This window comes from Panthera pardus, unplaced genomic scaffold (assembly GCF_024362965.1).
Source record: "Panthera pardus isolate Hobbes unplaced genomic scaffold, ASM2436296v1 HiC_scaffold_8, whole genome shotgun sequence".
NCBI classification, from domain to species: Eukaryota; Metazoa; Chordata; class Mammalia; order Carnivora; family Felidae; genus Panthera; species Panthera pardus.
In genome coordinates this window covers 86381424-86405249 of record NW_026527013.1, presented here as the reverse complement: position 1 = coordinate 86405249, position 23826 = coordinate 86381424, and the positions used below count along the sequence as shown (strand labels likewise).

The 23826-nt window shown below is 38.1% G+C and overlaps 1 protein-coding gene across 7 annotated transcripts in view; it reads left to right on the top strand.

The window, feature by feature from the left end:
• CACNA2D1 (calcium voltage-gated channel auxiliary subunit alpha2delta 1) overlaps window positions 1-23826 on the top strand; it is a 498274-nt gene that overhangs the window by 70620 nt on the left and 403828 nt on the right. For all 7 annotated transcript variants that reach the window (XM_053897405.1, XM_053897403.1, XM_053897402.1 and 4 more), the window contains exon 2: window positions 20291-20372. In XM_053897405.1, the coding sequence (XP_053753380.1) occupies window positions 20291-20372 (82 nt within the window). The remainder of the gene's footprint in view (window positions 1-20290; window positions 20373-23826) is intronic.

Sequence of the window (23826 nt, the reverse complement as noted above, 5' to 3'; positions counted from 1 at the left end):
TACCTGACAGAGGTGTTTTCTTCAGGTGGAGAGTATATACCCTGTACTTGAATTTATCCAAAGTGATTTCCATGGACTTTCTGAAAAATCTGGCAGGAGCAAACTGATTGAGAGATTCAGGAACACGGTTCTAATTTCCCCCCTTAGTTGTTGAGAGATAATTGACCTGTGTCACCGTAAATATTTAAGGCGTGCTCTGTGATGGTTTGATTTATATATATTGAGAAATGATTACTACAATAGGTTTAGCTAATATGTGTCCTGTCCTATAGATAAGAGAAAGAGAGAAGAAAGAAAAGGAGGGAAAAATTTTCTCTATGATGAGAACTCTTAGTATCTATTGTTCTAAAAATTTATCTAGATGCCATACAGCAGTGTTAGCTTTAATCATGGTGTATGTTATATCCCTTGTACTTAGTCATCTTATTACTGGAATTTTGTACCTTTTGGCCACCTTTCTCCAATTCCCCCTCCCCCTCAGCCTTTTCCTCTCATTCCCACAAGCCTGACCTCTTTTTCTGTGAGTTTGGTTTTTTTGTTGTTGTTGTTGTCATTTTTCTTGTTTTTAATGTCTGCATATAAGTGAGAACACACACTATCTGTCTTTCTCTGTCCAGCTTATTTTACATAGCATAATGTCTTCATGATCCATCCATGTTTTGCAAATAGCAGAACTTTTTCATTTTTTATGGCTGGATACTATTCCGTTTTATATATACACCACAACTTCTTTATCCATCCATTCATCCATGGAAAATTTGCTTGTTTTCCTAATGTTCGAATTTAAGCCATGGCATTTACTTTAAGAAATTACTTCTTTAACTTCAGTTGTCTTAAAGAAATAAGAAAACCAAATTAATTTCACATTGTAGTAGTATTTTGCATGACATGCTTTAGGATTTCAGAGGAAGGAATTATATAGAGAGTAGAGGTTTTTAAACTTTTTTTTTTAATTTTTAGAGAGATGGAGAGAGAGAGAGAGAGTGAGCTGGTACAAGCGGGGAGAGGGACAGAGGGAGAGGCAGAGCATCTCAAGCAAGCAATCTTCATGCTCAGGGTTCTGCATGGAACCTGACATGGGGCTCAATCCCACGACCCTGGGATCATAATCTCAACCAGAATCAAAAGTTGGGTGCTCAAGCGAGTGAGCATCCCAGACGCTCCTAGAGTAGAGGTCTTTAAACACCACTTCATAGCTACTTCTCTGCACCTGTTTGGGCTTTTAGACGCTCTCTTTGTAACCAGAGGTAGACAAGAAAGCAGAGACTCTTTTGATAAACAGTCCTTTTGATAAAGGTCCTGAATCACTTTATGAAATTCTTGGGATGCTTTTTTGATCCGTAATTCTGAAGTTACTTACTCTCTTGTTGGAATTTGCTGTATCCTTGCTCCAGTCCTGTTCTCTTCCCAGAGCTCTGCACTCTTTTAGCCCAGCCCCTTCGAGCCATTGTTCCTGTGGGCTGCTTCTTTGATTCTTGGCTCCGGATTTGCTTTTGGACATTAGCTATTGGATCCTCCGTAGATAGAGAGTTGAAAGAACCTGGGTGGAGGGTTGATGCAGTTCACTCCTAAACCCCAAACTCAGGTCCTAGAACTTAGCCCTTGGTCAGAAAAATGTTTCTCTTAAACTTACATGCATGTTTATTAATCATTATTACCTCTTTTGCCCTTAGTTGCTGCTTGTTGCTTTTCTTTTAATAGCAGGGGGAAGATACAAATTTTCATTTTGCTCATTATATACATATATTTTTATTCACCCCTTTCATTCTGTTTACATCTAAGTATAAAGGCAAATAAAAATGACAGTCATATGGCCACAATCAAGACAGTTGTATCCATTTTTTTTTTTTTTTTTTTTTTTGGCTAGGCATTAGGAATTAGATGTCTGAAGATACTTTTAATTTTTTTTCTGAAGTTTTAATAATTTTAGTTGTAAATTACAAATCAATAATCACCATTAAAAACCATATAGAATATATATAAAACAAGATCTTATTTAATTTTTTTAATGTTTATATTTGAGAGAGAGAGAGAGAGAGAGAGAGAAAGAGAGAGGATATGCAAGTGGGGGAGGGGGAGAGAGAGGGAGACACAGAATCTGAAGCAGGCTCCAGGTTCCGAGCTGTCAGCACAGAGCCAGATGTGGGGCTTGAACCCACAGACCACGAGATCATGACCTGAGTCAAAGTTGGACTCCCAACTGACTGAGCCACCTAGGTGCCCCAAAACTATATCTTATTTAGATGCTTGCCTAATAGTTTGTAAGATAGATATGACATAATTTCCTTTGTATCCAGAAGAACTTTCTAACTGTTTTGCCCCCAGACAACAAGGTTGTTAGTAAGGTGATGAATGCCTATCTTAGGAAGTATTTAGGAGCATCAGCATGATCATTTTTCATGGGTAATGTATACCAGCAGCTTCCATTAAATAGGAAACTGGACAGCAAGGCCAAGGTGTTTTCTTCTTCTGCGCTTTCTAGAACAGAAAATAATGTTTACGACCTGCATTAATTGGACACATAACTTCAGTTAGAGATTTAGTTGCAAGGTGTTCAAAGGTGATGTAAATTCCCATGAGGCTCCCGTTTCCCTGATGTGATCAAGAGATAGGAGAGATAATCTGGAGCTTGGGGACATCCACCATGGAGAGCCGGAAAGACAGCTTGCCAAGTAGCAAGAGATGCTCCAGTGGGTTTTTTTCCCCCACTTTTATTACTACAGGTGACCTAAACAGATAGTGTGAATTCTAACGGGTTGCCTACATTCAAATCCTTTTGTATTTTCTGACCAGCAATAAGAGGAGTCCATTCAGCCTCTCTTATACAGAAGGGAACATTTGGAGAGAGACTGTATGGGCTGTCGAGCCTGTGGAAGGCTGCTGAGTCACGTATGATTCATACATCTGGCTTTAGGAATCTTCAGACTTTTCACGTTACAATACAGGGGTGGTCCATTTTAAAAATGCTTGTTGAAATCCACATTGGGATGTACTCTAAATGGAGCACCAGTAACAGTGACAGGATGGCTGTTAACAACAACAAAACAATGAGCATTCTGCAACAGTTCATTCTGAATGTTGATGTTTAATTCATGTTACTGGCTGCTTTGTGATTCTTGCGTCTTTCCTAAAGATGACGGGTTGCATGGACATGCCATCCTACCAAAGCACCATCCTTTCACTAGGGCTTGTGCCATGCTTCCCACTGTTTGTTGAATGACTGAATGAGATCCATTTTTAAGGCTTTCCTTCTAATTGCAGAAGAATTATTTCAAATGTGGAAGATATACACAACCACACTTTCTATAAGGACATCAACCATTGTGTTTTGAAGTGTTTACTTCATAGTTTATATAAATAATTTAAATACCAGAAATCATCATGTTATTTGTTCCTGAAAAGGGAAATATACCGAAGACTCATCGTTTTATTGCCTCTTTTTTGTTGCCAATAGCAAATCATCTGATATTAAGGATTCATTTCAAGTAGAAAAATAATATCTTTAGGGGATTTAAAAAGGTCTTCTAAGTAGTTGTACATACCTGAATCATGCTTCATAGCATTTTTTAAAATTTACTGACAGTGACCTAAAAGTTTCAATTGGTTTTAGCTCCATAAGGTGCTTTTTCTCCTTGATAATTTTTTCTAATTAGTTGCCTAGACTTATTTTTTCATGTACAATACATAAAAGGTCGTAATTTTATACTATTGTTATTTAAACATCACCAACTATTACATAATTTGAAAAACATTCAAATAAAAATGTTTCAAATTGCGACCAAGAAACCAGAAATCGCTTCTTTTCCTCTATTACTCTGATACTTATATAGACCTTTTACTTATTGTTCCTATTCTTTGCTAGGAGTTATTTCCTAGTGCAAAAATTGTTAACTTTTTCGCCATTTGATAAGCATAAATTCGTTTCTAAATACAATTCTCATTGTTCATTTCGCTGCATTAATGGAGAGCAACAATTTGGTTCAAACAACCATTTTAGTTCTATGTTTATATTGAGCGAGTCAGGAAGGAGGGCTGGCTCTAATTCCTCCCCAAGAAGCAATCTTGTGCTTGGCACGCTTTGTGTGCTCAGACCGTCAGACGGGAGCACGAGGGCAGTGCATGTGTTGATCAGGCAAAGAGGGTCAAAGAGAACCACGTGTCTGTGGGGACAAAAAGGTTGAAAGCAATTAAATCGCAATATGATTCCTGAGCTGAAAAGATATTTACTATTTCCAATTTGATGGTTTCATTCCCATTTTCTAGAATCCCGTGCTTAATGCTAAAGACATAAAAATGCTGGTGATAGGCTACCCTTACAGTGTTCCTTTCTTTGGGTCTTCAGAAAGAGAGTTATTGTTTTTCTCATTTGCAAGTTAATACATTTGCATTGACAGCTTTTTGATTGTTAAATAAACTCTGTCCTGGAACAGCTGTCAGACAAATTACACTATGGGGTATCTTTAAAAGGAGTGCCCCATGAGTCAGTCTGGGCCCAGGCTTTTATATTCTTGCATTTGTTTGTGTATCTGAACCTGCATTGTGAGGACAATGAAGGCCAGCTGAAAGTCATATTTTCCATTCATATTTGAAGGTTTTAATGTTGCTTTTGGAATATTTTATATTTAGAAACACATCAGGGCCGGCTCTACATCTAACCTGCTACTTGATGTCAAATCTGTGTGCATGTTGTGAATAATCGGAGAGTCATTGGCCTTGTACTTAACACTGACACCACCATGCTGTGTTAACGAAAGCAGTGAATTTTGTTTTTTCCCCCATAAAACAAATAGTGCTTGTTTATTTGATAATCTGAATGAGAACTTAAAAACTTAATGTGAAGAAAAATTGTAGCATTTCAGTAATCCTGTGCATGTTTCCACAAAGATCTTTTAAGGAAGAACATAATCTGGGTTTTCTCAATTATTCGAATCCTCATTTCCTAACTATAACTTTTCTTCTGCAATGTAAACAAAAGACTTCTGTCATTGCCATTTTCTCTCCTTACATCAGTGAAGCAGACTTAGAACCCAGGACTCTGACAGTCTGTAAAATAGAAGATACGAGACATTTGTAAATTCTGATGAGAGAAGAGTTGAGGACTCCTAGTGGGTGGTTTCATGATGGGAACCAAGCTGAATTTCAGGCCACCCTGTCTATTAGCATTTATTAGACAGTTTACTCTGTTGGCTTCTTAGGGCACATTGCTTAATTTTACTAACTCTGTGATCTTGGGCAAATAAGTTAACCTCTCTATGGCTCAGTTTCCTTATCTGTAAAGAAAGACTCAGCATAATACTTGCCTCGATAGATTTTTGTAAGAATTAGAGTATGTTTACATGACATGTTTATTTATTTACTTTTATTTAAATTCATTTATTTATTTTGAGAGAGAGAGAGCAAACAGGGGAGGACAGAGGTGGGGGGTGAGAGAGAGAGAGAGGGAGAGAGAGAGAATCCCAAGCAGGCTTTGTGCTGTCAGCACAGAGCCTGACATGGGGCTTGAACTCACGAACCGTGAGATTATGACATGGGCCGAAATCAAGAGTCAGATGCTTAACCGCCTGAGCCACCCAGGCTCCCTTACAGGATGTGTTTAGAACAGCTTCTCACACGTAGGCGCTCAATAGATATTATCTGCTGTTGAGTGTCTACTGTATGCTTAGAACTCTGCCAGATAGTCTCCAAATGCAGAATTATCAGCTGTGGACTCTCCATTCACTGAACTTGAGTATTGCTGGAGAAAAATAATAGTCACATAATACATATACCAAAATGTATGACATTTTGTAGGACAGGCTATATATATCTTAAAAACTCAGAAAGAAAAATTTCTGAGTGTTTGAAGACTCAGATTGCCCAGAAGTAGGATCCAAAGCATAGACTTGAAAGATGATTTTGCAGAGCTGCAGGGACTTTGGTAACTCCAGGAAACATGACTGAATAACATGACAAAACTGTGAAGCAGCGAAATTGGCTTGTCTGCAGGTATTGATCTATATAGGGAAGTGGATTGGCCATTTAGATCAGAATCCAAATATAATAAGCATTTCAGTATTTTATAATATCAAAGATGCTATGAACACGCAGTTAATAATTCATAGGAGAAAGGAAATGAGATTTTTATCAGGGCATTCAATAATATTCACGTGCTTGAATTAGGCCAAAATAAATTTGGGGAACAATCTACAATGGCTAAAAAAAATACAGATAAACAATGAAAGGGAAGATCTTCAGTAAGATGAAAAGAGGTTTTGTCATGAGCACATAGAAATTCAGTTCATTTGTTTTATAAAAACCCCAGCAGCAGATTGTGTGGCCATGTGGGGCACCTCCACTGGCAGCAGGCTAGAGGGGATGATACTGCGGGTTGTAACTGGCCGTGATGGGGAAGGATAGCAAACAAAGCTCTCGGGGCCTCAAGGGAGCAAACCCTCACACGAGAACCCTCCCCCTTCCAGCTAATCCATGGAACTACATTCATGTCTGCTCTAAAATGTATTGCCCATTTGTTCTCTTGGAAGCTGGAAGCAAATTGCTGGAGCTGAGGCAAAAACATATATGAGCTAAAGAGGCAATGAAAAAATGCTTGGATAAAACAAAGATCAATCCAAGATGGTGCGTAAAGGAGGTATGGTGAATCTTTGGTTTTTGAGAATTAGGAGTATGTGTGTTTGTAACACAGATTACACACACACACACACACACACAGGAGCAGCAGAAGACCCACAGAAAGTGAAGGCAGACGAACATGAACAGCTTAAAATTTGATTTTAGTGATAAAGCCTGGTTTTTTTTTTGTTTGTTTGTTTTTTTGGTTTTTTACTCTGCGGTATTTTACCTTTTCACTTTGATTAGCATGTTCGCATCCTTCCCTGCATTTCTTACAGGATTGACTCTAGATAAAAACGGAATACTTAAGCACTTCACAGATCTAAACAGCTTTCTAAAAACAGAGCAGCAGTGTTATTGAAAATGGTTTCAATTGAGAATAATTTCGGGAACTCACATTCCTAGCATAACACCCATCTCACAGACAATCCTAGATTTAATGTAGTTACCAAGCACTCTTTTTTACACCAAAAGAAAATTTAATTCTATAGTTATCTATGTTATCAGAAATGCCTGTTTAGCAAAATAGTGTGTCTAAGCTATCTACATCTTTGGCTTACTTATGTTATATTTATCCAACTGCAGGAACACTCTGGGTGGTTTATTACATAACAAAAAGCAGTGTGGCATTGGTGGGATATTTATAGCAAGTAGAACACTTTTGAAATATATGATCTTATTACTTCCAATTTATGAATAAGCTCTTTATATATATACATATATCAACATAACTGAAATGGTCGGATTGTTAGATCTTGTGATATTTAAATTTTTCCCCAGGTCCACAGGATATAACTATGTCTCCTATTTCCTTGGGTTAAAAATAAAATTATTTATGGGGCACCTGAGTGGCTAGGTTGGTTGAGCGTCTGACTTCAGCTCAGGTCGTGATCTTTCAGGTTCGTGAGTTCAGTCCCCACATCCAGCTTGCTGTGTCAGTCTGTCAGTGCAGAGCCAATCTCAGATCCTCTGTCCTTCTGTCTCTGCCTCTCTCTGCTTGTGCTTTCCCCAAAATAAATACATATATATTGAAAACATTTTTTTTTAATTTTTTAAATTTATTTTTGAAAAGAGAGAGAGAGTAAGGGAGCTTCCGCACGCAAGCGGGGCAGGGGCAGAGAGAGAGACACACAGACTCTGAAGCAGGCTCCGGGCTCGGAGCTGTTAGTGCAGACCCCGATGTGGGTTTAAACCCCTGAACTGCAAGATCATGGCCTGAGCTGAAGTCAGATGCTTAACCGACTGAACCACCCAGGTGCCCCTAAAATTAATTCTTAAGAATAGTGGTATAGGAAGAGAATGCTTAGGACAAAAGCTTTAAAGGGTTGGGGCGCCTGGGTGGCTCAGTCGGTTAAGCGTCCGACTTCGGCTCAAGTCACGATCTCACGTTCCGTGAGTTCGAGCCCCGTGTCGGGCTCTGGGCTGATGGCTCAGAGCCTGGAGCCTGCTTCCAGTTCTGTGTCTCCCCCTCTCTCTGCCCCTCCCCCATTCATGCTCTGTCTCTCTCTGTCTCAAAAATAAATAAACGTTAAAAAATAAATAAAAAGGGTGCAGACTTACTTTCACAGCCCCCTACCTTCCTCTGTGTGTCTCCTGTTCCTCTTCTGCTTTAGTCTCTATGCTAATTGCTAGTGGGGTAATTCAAGGAGGGTGTGGAAAGAAAGATGTCTATTTTACTACCCTGTCCTTACTGATAGCAGGGGCTTCATGCACGTCTTTCTCTTTTCTAGAGGACTTACCACATCAAATACAGCAAGGAAGGACAGTTAGTCTTGGTAGGACCCATTATAACATTTCTCAGCTATCACTTTAGCTCCATTGTTCCAACAAGTAAAGAGGTACATTCTCTCTGTAGCATTTAAAACAATTAAATAGATAACTATGCAGACTTGACTCTTTGTACTCAAGAATTACACTTTACAATAGATTAAACAGGGTGTAATTTGTGCTGTTCTGAATTTGATGTTCCTCAAGTGCATGCAAAATGAAATGGATTACTATATATATATTTTTTTTTTTTTTGAAAAAAGAGTTTCCTGAGCTGTGCTTTACTCTTTTGAAAGCTGTTTAATGGGCAAATCTGACCTCAAAGGGAACAGTGTTTGTTGCATGGCAAGTATCTTTCTTTCAAATTTAGTGAAAACCTGAATTTTTTATATCTTTGCTTTAAAATGTTGGCTGTTTCTGTACAATAAAGTGAAGCACACGATATAAAAGATTAGCTTAATTATTCCATAAAATAATTGTTGAGACATTTCACAGTGAATGCTCCAAATTAGCCCGAGTCTGCAGACATCGTTAAACAGTTGGAAACATAGACTGCTAGTTGACTCTGAGTTACTATAGGGGCAGAGAAGGATTACAAGATTTTTTTTCTCTCGTCTGTGGCATTCATTATACACTTGAAAGATTTGGAATGATAAAATGTTCACTCTAGAGATTTAATAATCTCCTTATAATATTCAATCATATTTTGAAAATTTGCCACTTTTTCAAAAATGTGTGATTTTTCTAGATCCATGGGTCCTGCAGTTCATTTTTTTTTGATGTGGATTATGGAGAGAAGAAGAAGAAATTAGTAAACAAAGCACTTTAATAAATATAACTGTGCTAAAAACAGACACATAGACCAATGGAATAGAATAGAAACCCCAGAACTAGACCCACAAACGTATGGCCAACTCATCTTTGACAAAACAGGAAAGAACATCCAATGGAAAAAAGACAGTCTCTTTAACAAATGGTGCTGGGAGAACTGGACAGCAACATGCAGAAGGTTGAAACTAGACCACTTTCTCACACCATTCACAAAAATAAACTCAAAATGGGTAAAGGACCTGAATGTGAGACAGGAAACCATCAAAACCCTAGAGGAGAAAGCAGGAAAAGACCTCTCTGACCTCAGCCGTAGCAATCTCTTACTCGACACATCCCCAAAGGCAAGGGAATTAAAAGCAAAAATGAATTACTGGGACCTTATGAAGATAAAAAGCTTCTGCACAGCAAAGGAAACAACCAACAAAACTAAAAGGCAACCAATGGAATGGGAAAAGATATTTGCAAATGACATATCGGACAAAGGGCTAGTATGCAAAATCTATAAAGAGCTCACCAAACTCCACACCCGAAAAACAAATAACCCAGTGAAGAAATGGGCAGAAAACATGAATAGACACTTCTCTAAAGAAGACATCCGGATGGCCAACAGGCACATGAAAAGATGCTCAACGTCGCTCCTTATCAGGGAAATACAAATCAAAACCACACTCAGATATTACCTCACGCCAGTCAGAGTGGCCAAAATGAACAAACCAGGAGACTATAGATGCTGGAGAGGATGTGGAAAAACGGGAACCCTCTTGCACTGTTGGTGGGAATGCAAATTGGTGCAGCCGCTCTGGAAAGCAGTGTGGAGGTTCCTCAGAAAATTAAAAATAGACCTACCCTATGACTCAGCAATAGCACTGCTAGGAATTTACCCAAGGGATACGGGAGTGCTGATGCATAGGGGCACTTGTACCCCAATGTTTATAGCAGCACTCTCAACAATAGCCAAATTATGGAAAGAGCCTAAATGTCCATCAACTGATGAATGGATAAAGAAATTGTGGTTTATATACACAATGGAGTACTACATGGCAATGAGAAAGAATGAAATATGGCCCTTTGTAGCAACGTGGATGGAACTGGAGAGTGTGATGCTAAGTGAAATAAGCCATACAGAGAAAGACAGATACCATATATTTTCACTCTTATGTGGATCCTGAGAAACTTACAGAAACCCATGGAGGAGGGGAAGGAAAAAAAAAAAAAAAGAGGTTAGAGTGGGAGAGAGCCAAAGCATAAGAGACTCTTAAAAACTGAGAACAAACTGAGGGTTAATGGGGGGTGGGAGGGAGGGGAGGGTGGGTGATGGGTATTGAGGAGGGCACCTTTTGGGATGAGCACTGGGTGTTGTATGGAAACCAATTTGACAATAAATTTCATATATTGAAAAACAAATAAATAAATAAAATAAATAAATAAATAAAACTGTGCTTTTTAAAAGCATAATAATGCAATGACATTTCATTTCAACATATTTTTCTATGGGTTCTATAAATGCCTGTGTGCCTCCTGTATGTAGAGAACTATAATAAACATATTGAGGATTAAATGAGAATAAAAATGCATCCATCTAATCTTGAACGTGTACAGGGGAATAAGCACCAAGTACAATTAAAATGCTTTTGGAGCTGAGTGGACAGAAGAGAAAATTTTTAGTTTGGAGGGTTGTGAAAGGTGATACTAGAGTATTTGTGGAATTTATCCCATCATAGTGGTGGTGGAGGATTAATTTCAGGGAGAGGTTATAGAGCAAAGCAGAACACAGAAAAGGACCAACACACGCATGGAAATGCGTGAGGCTGGTTGAAGTGAAAGGTCTTAGAAAGTAAGATGCTGGAAGGCTGGGTTGTGTAACTTTTCTCAACTGTAACTTTTCTCATCTTTGGAAAACAAACAACTAGTTTTTATGATAACTGAGTGAGAGACCGACTGTTCATCACTTTGGCATGGAGTTTGGCATTAAAATAAGGTTTTAATGCATTTAGCTATCAACTATGTGCTGGGAAGAAATGCCAAAAGGCTATTATTTAACAAAGGATTGGAGGAGGGATGTGATGAAAGAATTGGCATGGGTTGAGAAGATTATTGTTATTAAAACTCCCACAAGGAGAAGGAGTACAGGAGGGTTCGTACCATGGGGAGGAGAGATACTCAGTTCAGTTTTAGAGGTATTTTGAGAAAGGATGGTGGAAATCAAGTTGGAATGATCTAGCAAATGGTCATTAAGATATAACTGGAGCTCAGATGTTGGGCTTATATAGGTGAGGTGATAGTTGAAGTCATGAGGTGTTTTTTTGTTTTTAACACATATATTTTGGAGAGAGAGAGTGAGCGGGAGGGGGGAAGGAGGGAGGGAGGGAGAGCAATAGAAAGAGGGAGGGAGAGAGAGAGAAGGAAAGAATATGAAGCTGGCTCCACACTTAGTGTGGATCCGGACACAGTCTCATTCCCATCACCCGGGATCATGAACTGAGCCACAATCAAGAGTTAGTTGCTCGAGTGACTGAGCCACCCAGGTACTTCGAAGTCATAAGAGTTTGAAGCAGTATAAATCAAGAAAACAGAGAAAGGAGGAAAGGATCAAATACAGATGTTGAGAAACCAACAATATTTGATCTTAAGAGGATGAAAAGGAGTCAGACTATAATATAGATAGGGGCGCCTGAGTGGCTCAGTTGGTTAACCATCTGACTCTTGATTTTGGCTGAAGTCATGATCTTATGGTTCCTGAGTTTGAGGGGCAGGCTCTGTGCTGGTGGTGTGGAGCCTGCTTGGGAATGCCTCTCCCTTGGTATCTCTCTGACCCTTTCGTGCTCACTCTCTCTCTCAAAATAAATACACTTAAAAAAAAAGTTTATTTTTTTGAGAGAGAGAGAGAGAGAGAGAACACATATGAGTGGGTGAGGGGCAGACAGAGCGGGGGGACAGGATCTGAAGCAAGCTCTGTGCTGACAGCAGTGAGGCCGGTGTGGGGCTCGAACTCACGAACCATGAGATCGTGACCTGAGTTGAAGTTGGACACTCAACCAACTGAGCCACCCAGGTGCCCCCCCCCCCCCAAAAAACGTTTTTAATAATACAGAAGGAAGAGTAGGAGATAGGGTCCTGGGAGTTAAAGGAACCATGGGTCAAGAGGACAGTGTAAAAATGAGAAATGGGGTAGCGAAGGGGTAGGAAATGTTCTGTTGCATGCGTACATTGACTACATTTCAGTTCTTGAGAGCTTCCTACGATTTCCTGCTGCAAACACCATCCATTGTTACTCTCCTGACTACCCATCCCGCTCAAAAGCTATCATAATAGTGAAGCCTCTGTTACCACTTGAGTCTCGAAGCCAGGGAGTTTCATTTCTAACGAGCCAAGCAGAGTAAGTGTGTTCCTGTTTGAAATCCATTGTGTTTTTGTGTTTTCTCACGGAAATAGTATAACTGTTACTTAATTTCTGTTGTATCCATATGCTCAAATATGCATTGGTCAGAGATTGTAGCATATATATATATATATATATACACACACACACACACACACACACACACACACACACATATTCTGAAGAGAAAACTTTCAAACTATTAAACTTTCTGCGAGCAATCCCTTTTATTTTACGGTGATTTTAGGAATTTGTCCTGTAAAAATGCATATATTGTTTTAAGTGATGTCAAGCAGGGTATGCGTATTCGGGCCACTTCCTTTGTTTCATCTCCAAGCATGTTCTTTTAGAAGATTGTTAGGCTAAAAACTAACAAAAAATGAGAAAGGTTTGAAATTCGGCAGTGGCAGTATTTCCACATCTCCCGAGAAATAGTTTAATAGGATTTTTTATTTCATAGAAAAAAGATTTGGAAAAGAGACCGTGTTTATGAATATAATACTATAACACTTTAATGCGATTTTTGGTGTCTTCATTATTTAGAATGAGTAGCGATCCTGAAATTTTCAGGTCCTGCAATTCACTTTTCCTTATCCTTTCCTGCCTGCTGATACCTGCCCCATATTTATCTGAATGCCTTTTTTCTCTCCTCTTTCCCTCTCCAGTCAAGAGATAGTGAAGAAAGTCACACAGTTATGCTGATTACTACCAGAAAAAAAATGATGACCTTCAGTATAGGGCACATCTTTAAATACCCTCCAGCTAATGCTCTTTTTTAAACCACCAAGCTTTCTTTGCAAGCCTACCTTAATAGCCGCTGCTCATCTCTGAACAGGTGACTCTGTCTCTTTTATTACAAAGGAAATAGAGACCAGTAAGTGGAAATGTCTCAACTTTTTGATCAAGTTGTTCTGGTTGTTTCCATTTACCTAAAAGCTTTTACATTTTCCTTTCTATCTCCATGGAAGAGGTATCCTCCCTTTTAGCTGTGGATTGGGTGTCTCCTGTGTTATGCTTATTTATTCATTTAATCTCCAGTCTCATATTTGGAATACAAGGGGTGAGCAAGAAGAAGCCTGATCTAGAGTCTTCTGAAGGACCTTGTTCTGTCAACAAATTACATGTTCACTCTTGAATCTTCAGTGTTTCCTTCTGTACTTGCTGTTCTACATGGAAGCATGCTTCAATCTCTCATGTTAAAAAACAAAGATAAGTACTAACTCTTTGTACTTCATTCTTTACTAGGCTTCAATTTGTGTTTCTCTCATTCTCCTTACACATAAGGTGAGTAGACTTCTCCCACCTTATTTGATGACTCTATACCTACATCCTCTCTGGAGACTTTTCCTGTCTGTGGGCTTTGTGAAAGTGTTGTTATTGGATTTTCTTCTCTTTTGCTACTACTCAGATCCTCTGCCAGTTCTTTAAACGTTATTTTCCAGAGTTCTAGTACTGTGTATTTCCTTCCTCCTTCCATACACTGTCCTTTGAGAGTCATACGTTGATTTACCTAATGTCCTTTACATACATCGTAAACATCAGATCTTTATATTCGTATTAAACTTCAGACAACTCCAAACCTAGTACATTCAGTTGCCTACTGAATATCCCCACATGGATCTCCGCAAAACATATCTAATTGAACCAATAAAAACTCATCGGTGTCTCTCTAAATTGTTCCTTGTGTGCTTTCTCTATCAAAATGTCCTATTATTGTTTAATTGAAGAACTCCATGAATCATTCTAGAATTCTTTCTCCATTCACTGTCTATATCCAGTAGAACATGACATTCTGTTGTCCATACTTCAGAATTTTTGTTGAGAAAATTTCTTGTACTTGACCTCTCCTCCATTTTTCTGTCTCCTCTTACTGCTACTGGGCTGGTTGGAATCCCCATCATTTCTTATCTAGACCCTCCCTTCTCATTTTTCATTTTCCCTCAGAGCCACTGTCCACTTAGCTGTCTGAAAAATTACTTCATGATGTTTATAGATACTTAATTGCTCTTGTTACTCTCTAACTTCACGTTTTCCATCATCTCTCCATTATTTTGGGAAGTCATTCTGAATGCTTCAGAATGTTATTTAAGACACTTGGTCTGGACCATCTGTCTGCCTCAATCTTGTCCCTGCCATGCCTGCTCCCATTCTGTGTCTTGTGTCGAACCAACCAGCTATTCAGACGACTTAGGCCATCTTTTATATTCCTTCTGCCTTCATTCTTATTTACGTGCTTTCTCAATTTTGTCAGATTCCACTCATCTTTCAAATCTCACTTCAAGTAGCTGTTGCTCCAGAAAGTCTTCTCCATCCATCTCCCTGCATTACTACTTGATAAACTTTAAGTGATTATCTCTTGGTCCTGAAATGTATCCCGCTGGTAGAATTCAGGACACACTACCCCCAAATATGATATAGAATATTTTAAGCTGAAGGAGTTTGAGAAATGTCACATGCAAGGACTTCCTGACCTTCCCTTCCTATGAAAATTGCCTTCCCTAACCCCAGAGGAAAGGAGCATCCTTTATTTCTGAAGACAAGGGACAGAGAAAAGAATGTGAATGCATAGTCTTTGTTAAGTTCCCCCTAGTTTACTACACTTTGTTCATACTCTTTGCTCTATTATATCTTTCCATGACTTTCTAGTCTTTATCAGACTTAGCAGAAGCACACTCAGGTTTAACCCTTTCTTTGAGTCTTCATTTCCTTATGAAGGTTCCCGTGTCATGTAAAACGTGTATTAAATAAATATGTGTGCTTTCCCCTTCTAAACCTGTCTTTTGTTAACCTGCCTTCTATTGTCTAAGTTTATCTAACTTAACAACTTAGAAGGGTAGGGGTGCCTGGGCTGCTTAGTCAGTTGAGCATCCAACTCTTGATTTCGGTGCAGGTCATGATGCCAGGGTCATAGGATTGAGCTTGGATTATAAGGCATATATTTGTCATTTCTGCATCTGCAGTTTTTGATATCTCCAGCAGACGTGAGTTCTTGTTGAATGGATTAACAAAGAGCAAACAATGAATTCTTCCTTGTGGGCTGCTGTATTCATTTCTTATTACATGAAAAGGATATATCCTCTCTAATTGTCTCAAATTTCACGGTACCTTCTGGCGGTAGTAAAATAGAGCTTAGTGATTGTACGTATGTGCTTGACAATTTACTGAGAAAGAGAAAGTCCAAGAAAGAATCTGCAGGTATGAGTTTTGCCTTGTGTAATTTTTTCCCTTTTTTGATGAATGGGATCTTTGCTTATTTCTTAGTCATTATAATCTTCTAATTCCAGGTTGGAAAGGCATAGTACTCATGAATTTTAGAAAAACCAGGTAGCACCTCATATCTGTGAAAAATAATCCTTGCTCCTATAAAGTGTTCTTGACAGCTTGTCATTGGGGGTGAGAAGACTGGATAGGTCCTCGATTACTTTCAGCCAAAACAGGTTAACCTCAATGAACACTGGCAGTGACAGTACACTCAGATGTCAAGTTAGAATGCACGTTTTGGATCACTTTAGCATAAATCAGAATTCAGGCGTGAGTTGTGGGTTTTTTGTTTCTGTTTTTGTTTTTTCACATATATCGTCTTTGTCTCTCAGTTGCCTAGCGAAATGGATATATAGCAATTCTTTTTTTTTTTTAATGTTTATTTCTGAGACAGAGACAGAGCATGAGTGGGGGAGGGACAGAGAGGGAGGGAGACACAGAATCAGAAGCAGGCTCCAGGCTCTGAGCCGTCAGCACAGAGCCCGACGTGGGGCTCGAACTCATAAACTGTGAGATCATGACCAGAGCTGAAGTCGGTCGCTCGACCGACTGAGCCACCCAGTAGCCCCGGGGATATATAATACTTCTATTTGTCAATGTTGAGAATTACATTTGGGAAAAGATGATTGATTGATTAATTTATAATGTCTATTTTATATTTGAGCGATAGAGACATAACGTGAGCAGGGAGGGGTAGACAGAGAGAGAGACTAACAACTTGAGGCAGGTTCTAGGCTCTGAGCTGCCAGCACAGAGCCCAACTCAGGGCTCGAACCTACGAACTGTGAGATCCTGACCTGAGCCTAAGACAGATGCTTAACCAACTGGGCCACCCAGGTGCCTTGGGAAGAGGTGACTTATTTACTTGGGGTTTTAGGACTTGTTGAGTAACTGTTTGGAGAATTGAAATAGTATGATGTGAATTAGAAAATGGTGTCAGTGGTCTTTGCGCCTGCCCATTCCCTACTGTAGGTTATTATTCTTAGTGTAGAAATGGAACACAATTTATTTATCTAATAATGGTACATATCTAATAAACAGTATCTAATACAGTTATTTAATAATAGTAATAAGAATACTAATATTTATAGTGTTTTTCAAATGTATTATTGGGGAGGAAGAATTCACTCTGCCATTGAAGCTCTTTCTGGCTGAATTAAGAATCACCTTGACATGAGACACATTAATAGAAGAAAATCCAATTTAATAGCATACCTGTGGGGAATCCACACAGACACGGAAATTTCAAAGACATTGAAGCAACATGACGCTTGTATGAAGCTAAGGGGAGGAATGGAGTTTGAAGTTACAAAGGGGAGAAAGACCATTAGCAAGAAGGTAAAAGGAGATTATTCAAAAACAGAGGTTCCTATTATGTAGATATGTTTCTTAGGTAAGGAAGAATCTCTATACATAGCTGTCTTCCATATACAAGCAGACAGTTGAGGGGCTAAAGAGCTTTTCCTAAATCTACTGGAATTTGATTGCTTTTAATTTAAAATAATTTTCATGCTAAAGTGGTGCATCTTGGGTCCATCATGGTGGCCTGCCTTTGGCCGCTACAATATGCACCAGTTTATAAACAGCAGAAAGCACAGCATTACAATAATGTGGTTTGTAGCCTTCATTTTAGCGATTCTATAGCTTTCTTTCTATAACCTCCTCCCAGGTATTTATTTTTTGTTTCTTGATATTTATTTACCTTTGAAAATCATATTTGTATAGCATGGTTCAGTAGATATTCTTCCTTATTTTCATTTGTGTGCAAGTACCCCCAGCTTTTATGTATTAATTAGTTTGCCTCACATGTAAGTCAATTCTCTGTGTTTTTCTTTAAGGCATTTCATCCTTTTTTTGGCGACTTTCTGTTTTCCTTCTTACTCTTTAGCTTATCAGCTTATGTATGTATGTATGTATGTATGTGTGTGTGTATGTACTTTTTGAGAGAGAAAGAGCGCCCACTCTAGCTGGGGAGAGAGAGAGAGGGAGAGAGAGCAAAACTCAAGTTCCACACTCAGTGCAGAGCCCCCGTACGGGGCTCGATCCCACGACCGTGGGATCACTACCTGACCTTTCAGGTTGACCAGTTGAGAGTTGGATGCTCAACTGAGCCTTCAAGGCGGCCCTATCAGCTTTTTTTTTTTTTTTTAATGTTCTTCTATACCTCATTTAGATCCCTTTATTGCATTATGCTTTCTTCCCCCACATTTAATTTTTTATTCTGTTATATTTAAATTTATCTGACAAAAAGTTGGTAACATTGTAGTTCTATTGTAATTCTTATCTATTCAAGGAAAAGAAAGACAAACGTGGTTAAATCTCATAATTGAACACTTATGAAATACACGGTTAATTTTTTTTAATGCTTTTTTATTTATTTTGAGAGAGATAGAGAGAAAGTGAGTGAGCATGAGCCCGGGAGGAGCAGAGAGAGAGAATCCCAAGCAGGCTCCTGCTGTCAGCACAGCCTGACATGGAGCTTGAACTCACAAACTGTGAGATCTTGACTTAAGCTGAATGAACTCAAGAGTCAGACGCTTAACTTACTGAGCCACCCAGGCGCCCACATAGTTAATTTTCAAAACAGCACTTTTCTAAACCACTCTTGGATATGGTCTCTTAAAGGTGGAAGAACATTTGATACTAATCAAATTTGAAGAAGTAGGATATGTGAGGAAAAGATAAATACAGATGTCATATATATGTAGACAGAAGTTCAAATTCAAATATATCATTTCTTATCATTCTTACTAGTGTTTTCTTATATTTGCATGGGCAGAAAAGAATACACATTTTATGTCTTTTTATAAATAAGGATGAATAAATGAAATATATGAAGGGATTACAGATTAAATTATATTGATTTGAAGGGGGAACATTGTGTGCTATTTGGTAATGTCTCTAATGCCAGGAAGAAATAAGACCATTGATTTAAGCTTTTCTAAAATGTCCTGATGTCCATAACTTGTATTTTAAGGTCTCCATTTCATTAATCTGAAGTATATACATGGAAAGGCTTTGAACTGAAATCTTCTCGTCATAATTTTAATGCTCAACATGTTTCTTTCAAACTTAAGGCTTGATCCAGGAATTCCAAATTTAAAAGTCTGGCTTAGGAAATGAAATAGTTTTAAACTTTACTCAGTAAGGTATTTGCTGCTGTGTAATTTACAGTGGTTAAAACTGATGATACTCTATATTTTAACCAAAAAGGATGGTCAAATATATTATGGCATGTAGAGATAATGGAATATTAAGTGGCCATTAACATACAATGTTTATAAAATATTTATAATGGCATGAGGGAGTATTTGTCGTATGACCTAAGCAAACCAAGAGATACAAATTTTACATAATAGGCTTTCAACTATGTGAAAGAATTTTAAAAGACGAGAAGAGAGTATATCAAAATATTAACAGTGGTTATCCACTGTCTAATAGAATTATGAAAAATTTAAAAGAATTTATATTTTCGTACTTTTTTTTCAAATATTCTACCTGTAACACCTCCTTAGTATTATATTAAGAAGACTTACAAGCTAAAGGATGAAGTTTAGTTAAAGTAAAAAGAAATATTTTTTAATGTTTATTTATTTTTGAAGGGGCAAGAGAGCACGAACAGGGGAGGAGCAGAGAGAGGGAGACTCAGAATCTGAAGCAGGCTCCAAGCTCTGAGCTGTTAACACAGAACGTGACGTGGGGCTCGAACTCACAAGTCGTGAGTGAGATCATGACCTGAGCCGAAGTCAGAGTCTTAATTGACTGAGCCACCGAGGCACCCCTAGTCAATTTTTTTTAAATGTACATTTATTTATATTGAAAGGGGAGAGTGGGAATGGTGGAGGAGAGAGAGAGAGGTAGAGAAAGAGAGAGAGAGAAAGAGAAAGAAAGAAAGAAAGAAAGAAAGAAAGAAAGAAAGAAGAAAGAAAAAATAAATCCCAAGAGAGAAAGAGAGAAAGAAAGAAAAAGACAGAAAGAAAGAAAAGAAAAAAGAGAAAAGAAAAGAAAGGAAATAAATAAGTAAATAAATCCCAAGCTACATTGGGCTTGATCTCATGACTATGAGATCATGACCTGAGCCAAAATCAAGAGTTGGGTGCTTAACCTGCTGAGCCACCCAGGTGCTCCATGTTTAGAATAATCTATTTAGTAACTATTAATATAATTTTCATAAAAATTAAGGAAATACCCTTATGTTGAACAAGACATCTGTGTCATTTGCTCTTTTATGTTTTGTGGGGTATCACCTTCCTCAGAAGTGGACCCTAAAGGTTCATTGGTTTTGTAATTTGAGAATGGGTTGGGAGGGTGGACATAGTAGGAACTTGGGGGGAGGGAGAGATTTCGAGGTGCTTTAATGAATTATGTATGGCACGAATATCGAATGTGTGTGGCTTGGCTTTGCCAGAGTTCTGATGGAACGTTCTCTTCTGGTTTCTGCAGTATCAAGTCATGGGTGGATAAGATGCAAGAAGACCTTGTCACACTGGCAAAAACAGCAAGTGGAGTCAATCAGCTTGTTGATGTGAGTACAAGTGCAAGACGTTTGTAAATCTTTGAATGCAGCTCTGTCTTCTAGGAAACTGCGTTTCTATATTACGAATAGGATGTGATTTTTCATGTGCATCGGGTAGTGAGATTCTGAGAAGGATCCTTGGTACCTGCTAGTTATTGTGAGCAAAGAATGTCATTCCCGGCAATTAATGTCGTGTTCTCACCATGCTTTACACTTTACACACAGCCTTACCTTAGATGAGTTCATGTGATGTGCAGACTCCCCTAAAACTCATAGTGGGGTTTCATGTGCCTGTTCTTCAGGGTATATTTTAGAATCTCTCACACCGTGGTGACTTTAAGTCCTTGATGGATTCTTTTGAATATCCTCAGTGGGAACACATGTTCTTTTTTTGAGGGTAGATATTATTTTTAAAAATGGCTGGAAAGTGTTTATAGCCATGTCTGGAGACTAGAGTGAGTCATTGAGATGGGTAATAAAGATTTTTGTGTAAGAGAAGGAGACACTATAAAATATGTTTTCTTCTTCTGATTTATGAAATGCCTATGAAAGTCACTCTAAAATGATTCTTGGAAATGATAGCAACGTATAAATATTTGTATAGCATCTTATATAGATTGTTTTCCTTGGATAAGAGCATTTACATGCAATTCCCATGAGATTTAAAAAAAAAATTAAATGTCATTTCTTTACAGTCTCACTACTTCGATACTAGTGTAAGTAATGTAATAATTTGAAAGTACTTTTATCTTGTGTTCTTAGTGTTACAGTGAGACCTTTTGTTTTCCAAAAATGTGAGGAGTTGGTGGGGTGAGATATAATATAAAAGCAAATATATGTATGATATATGAATATTTGTGATAAGAATATTTATATGTGAATATTCCTCCCAGGCAGAAACTAGAATATATGGTTACCTTATATATTGTTTGAATTTCATAAAGAAACCTACTAACAAATACTTTAAAAAGTTATTCTAGAATCTCTTTATAAACCAATTGGAAGTTTCAACATGCAAAAGTATCTTAAGAAACAAATATCTGTGAGAGGAGATAGGGAATACATTTGGAAATGAAAAGTGTTTCCTTGTGAATAACAATGATTAAATTTAATTCTCATCAACACTTGTTAAGCACATAGTATGTCCCAGGCACCATTCAGGTGCCAACGATCGACAGAAATGCAGTTCGTCTCTTCAGAGGACTGGCACTGTACTACTCAGAAATTTCCATTTTGTGGGCACAAAGGTTCCGGAAAGCTACTTACTGGAAGGTGATGCTTGGGGTCTGCAATGATTCCTTATTGGATGATGTGTTAAAAAAATGAAATTGTGTCGGATAATAAGGCGAGCCTCTATGAAAGTGACAGTTTGTGGAATGAGAAAAAAGAAATGAGACTTGACAGATTCTGGTTAGAAGTTCTATGACTCTCTTTATTGGCAGTTTGAGATTAAGAATAAACTGCTCTCAGGAGCTGTCCTTCACTGCAGGGTTTCTCTAGCCTCAGAAACCACTTTCTTGGCTGACCTCACTTTTACTTTTGGTGTTGAGATGTAAACCCTTTTGCCAAATCTGCCTTTTGCAGTGAATCATTAAAAAAAACAAACAAAAACCAAAAACAACTTACCTGATTTCCATTATGCTTTATCAAGCACAGGTTACTAAGAATACTGCAAATATTGATGAATGAATAAATGGCCTAGTCTGAATTTGGATAAAAAAATAGAGCGGACAGGAGGAAAGAAAATCCCCATTAAGGTGTTTTGCTTATGAGACATATACCTAACTATGTGACAGAAAAAAAAATACAAGTAAAATAATTATGTATTACAACAAGGGATGGGAGAGAGAAAGAATGCAGAATCTATTATTGGAAAAAAAAAAAGTATTGGGGCTCATAAAGAGTGTTATTTTGCATAGATAAATGATTCCATATGCCCCTATCCTTTTGCCTAGAAAGAAAAGGTACTTGATGGGGGCTAAAGGGTTGCATTTCTTTTAGGCCATGGGAACTTAAAGCTCAGAGGAGTTGAAGGACACCAGACTTGAGAGTGAACTTTATTATTATTTTTTCAACGTATATTTATTTTTGAGAGTGAGAGAGTGTGCATACGAGAGAGCAAGCGTGAGTCGGGGGAGGGGCAGAGAGCGAGAGGGAAATACAGATTCCAAAGCAGGCTCCAGGCTCTGAGCTGCCAGCACAGAGCCCAGCTCGGGGCTCAAAGTCACATACCGCGAGATCATGACCTGTGCCAAAGTCAGATGCTTAACCTGCTGAGCCACCCAGGTGCCCCGAGAGTGAACTTTATGCTGAGTTTGGGGATATTGGATGCACGGTGAGGATCAAAAGTTGAATAGAGGAATTTAACAGGTTCCTAGGTTGATATTTAATATTGTGGAAATGGTGATTCTTCCCTAATTATTTAATGGATCTGTTTTTCCTGGCATCACAGGACACAACTAGCTTGTTACCTGAAGGTTCAGAAGCAGCTACGATGAGGCAACATAGCTAAAAGAAGGCATCTTTCTAATTTTATATAAATTGCTTTATGGCATCATTAAATACTAGCCCAGGAAGATTGATAATGATTAATACATTGTGTTAATGGAAGATGTACATTGTGTTACTTTGATACATTTATATATTGCAGTACGATTGTAATGTTATTTATCACCTTACATACACCTATAATACAGTATTATCTTCTGTTTTTAACAAGCCATATGCAGATTTTAGGATTTCTTCTTCTATGTTTTGAAAAATGCCTTTTGTATTTTGATGGGGATTATGACTTTGGGTAGTATAGCCGTTTTAAGTATATTAATTCTTCCGATCCATGAACAAAGGATGTTTTGTTTTTTTTTATTTGTTTGTGTCTTCTTTGAAATCTTTGAGCAGTCCCATTTTAGGACTTTTAAAAACACACACACATAGACCTGTGAATTCGTGTAGCTGACAAGTAGAGAGACACTGATGATCATATATTAACTAATAGATAACATTAAAAAAAATAAGGTGGTCTTAGTATTCTTGGAAACAAAGTTTTTAAGTTTGTAAAACATTCTTGAGCAACTTTTTTCTCACTTAATATGTTGATAAAATATTTCATGTACAAATATACTTAAATTTCAACCAGTATCTAAATTATCAGATATTCTGAATTAATGGGTTCTGTAAGAATGATAATTTGCTTTGTGAGGAAGTTTTTTAAAGATGAATCGATAAAAACAAACTACTGTTTGTTTTTCAATGAAAGACACTTTTAAGTCTGCAAAAAGTTGTTTTAAAAGAACACAGTTGGTTACGTGTCTGACTCAGGATTTCAGCTCAGGTCATGATCTTGTGGTTCGTGGGTTTGAGTCCCGCATTGGGCTCTGCACTGGCAGTGTGGAGCTTTTGTGGGATTTTCTCTCTCGCTCCCTCTCTCTGCCCCTCCCCAGCTCTTTAAAAAAGTGAAAAAAAG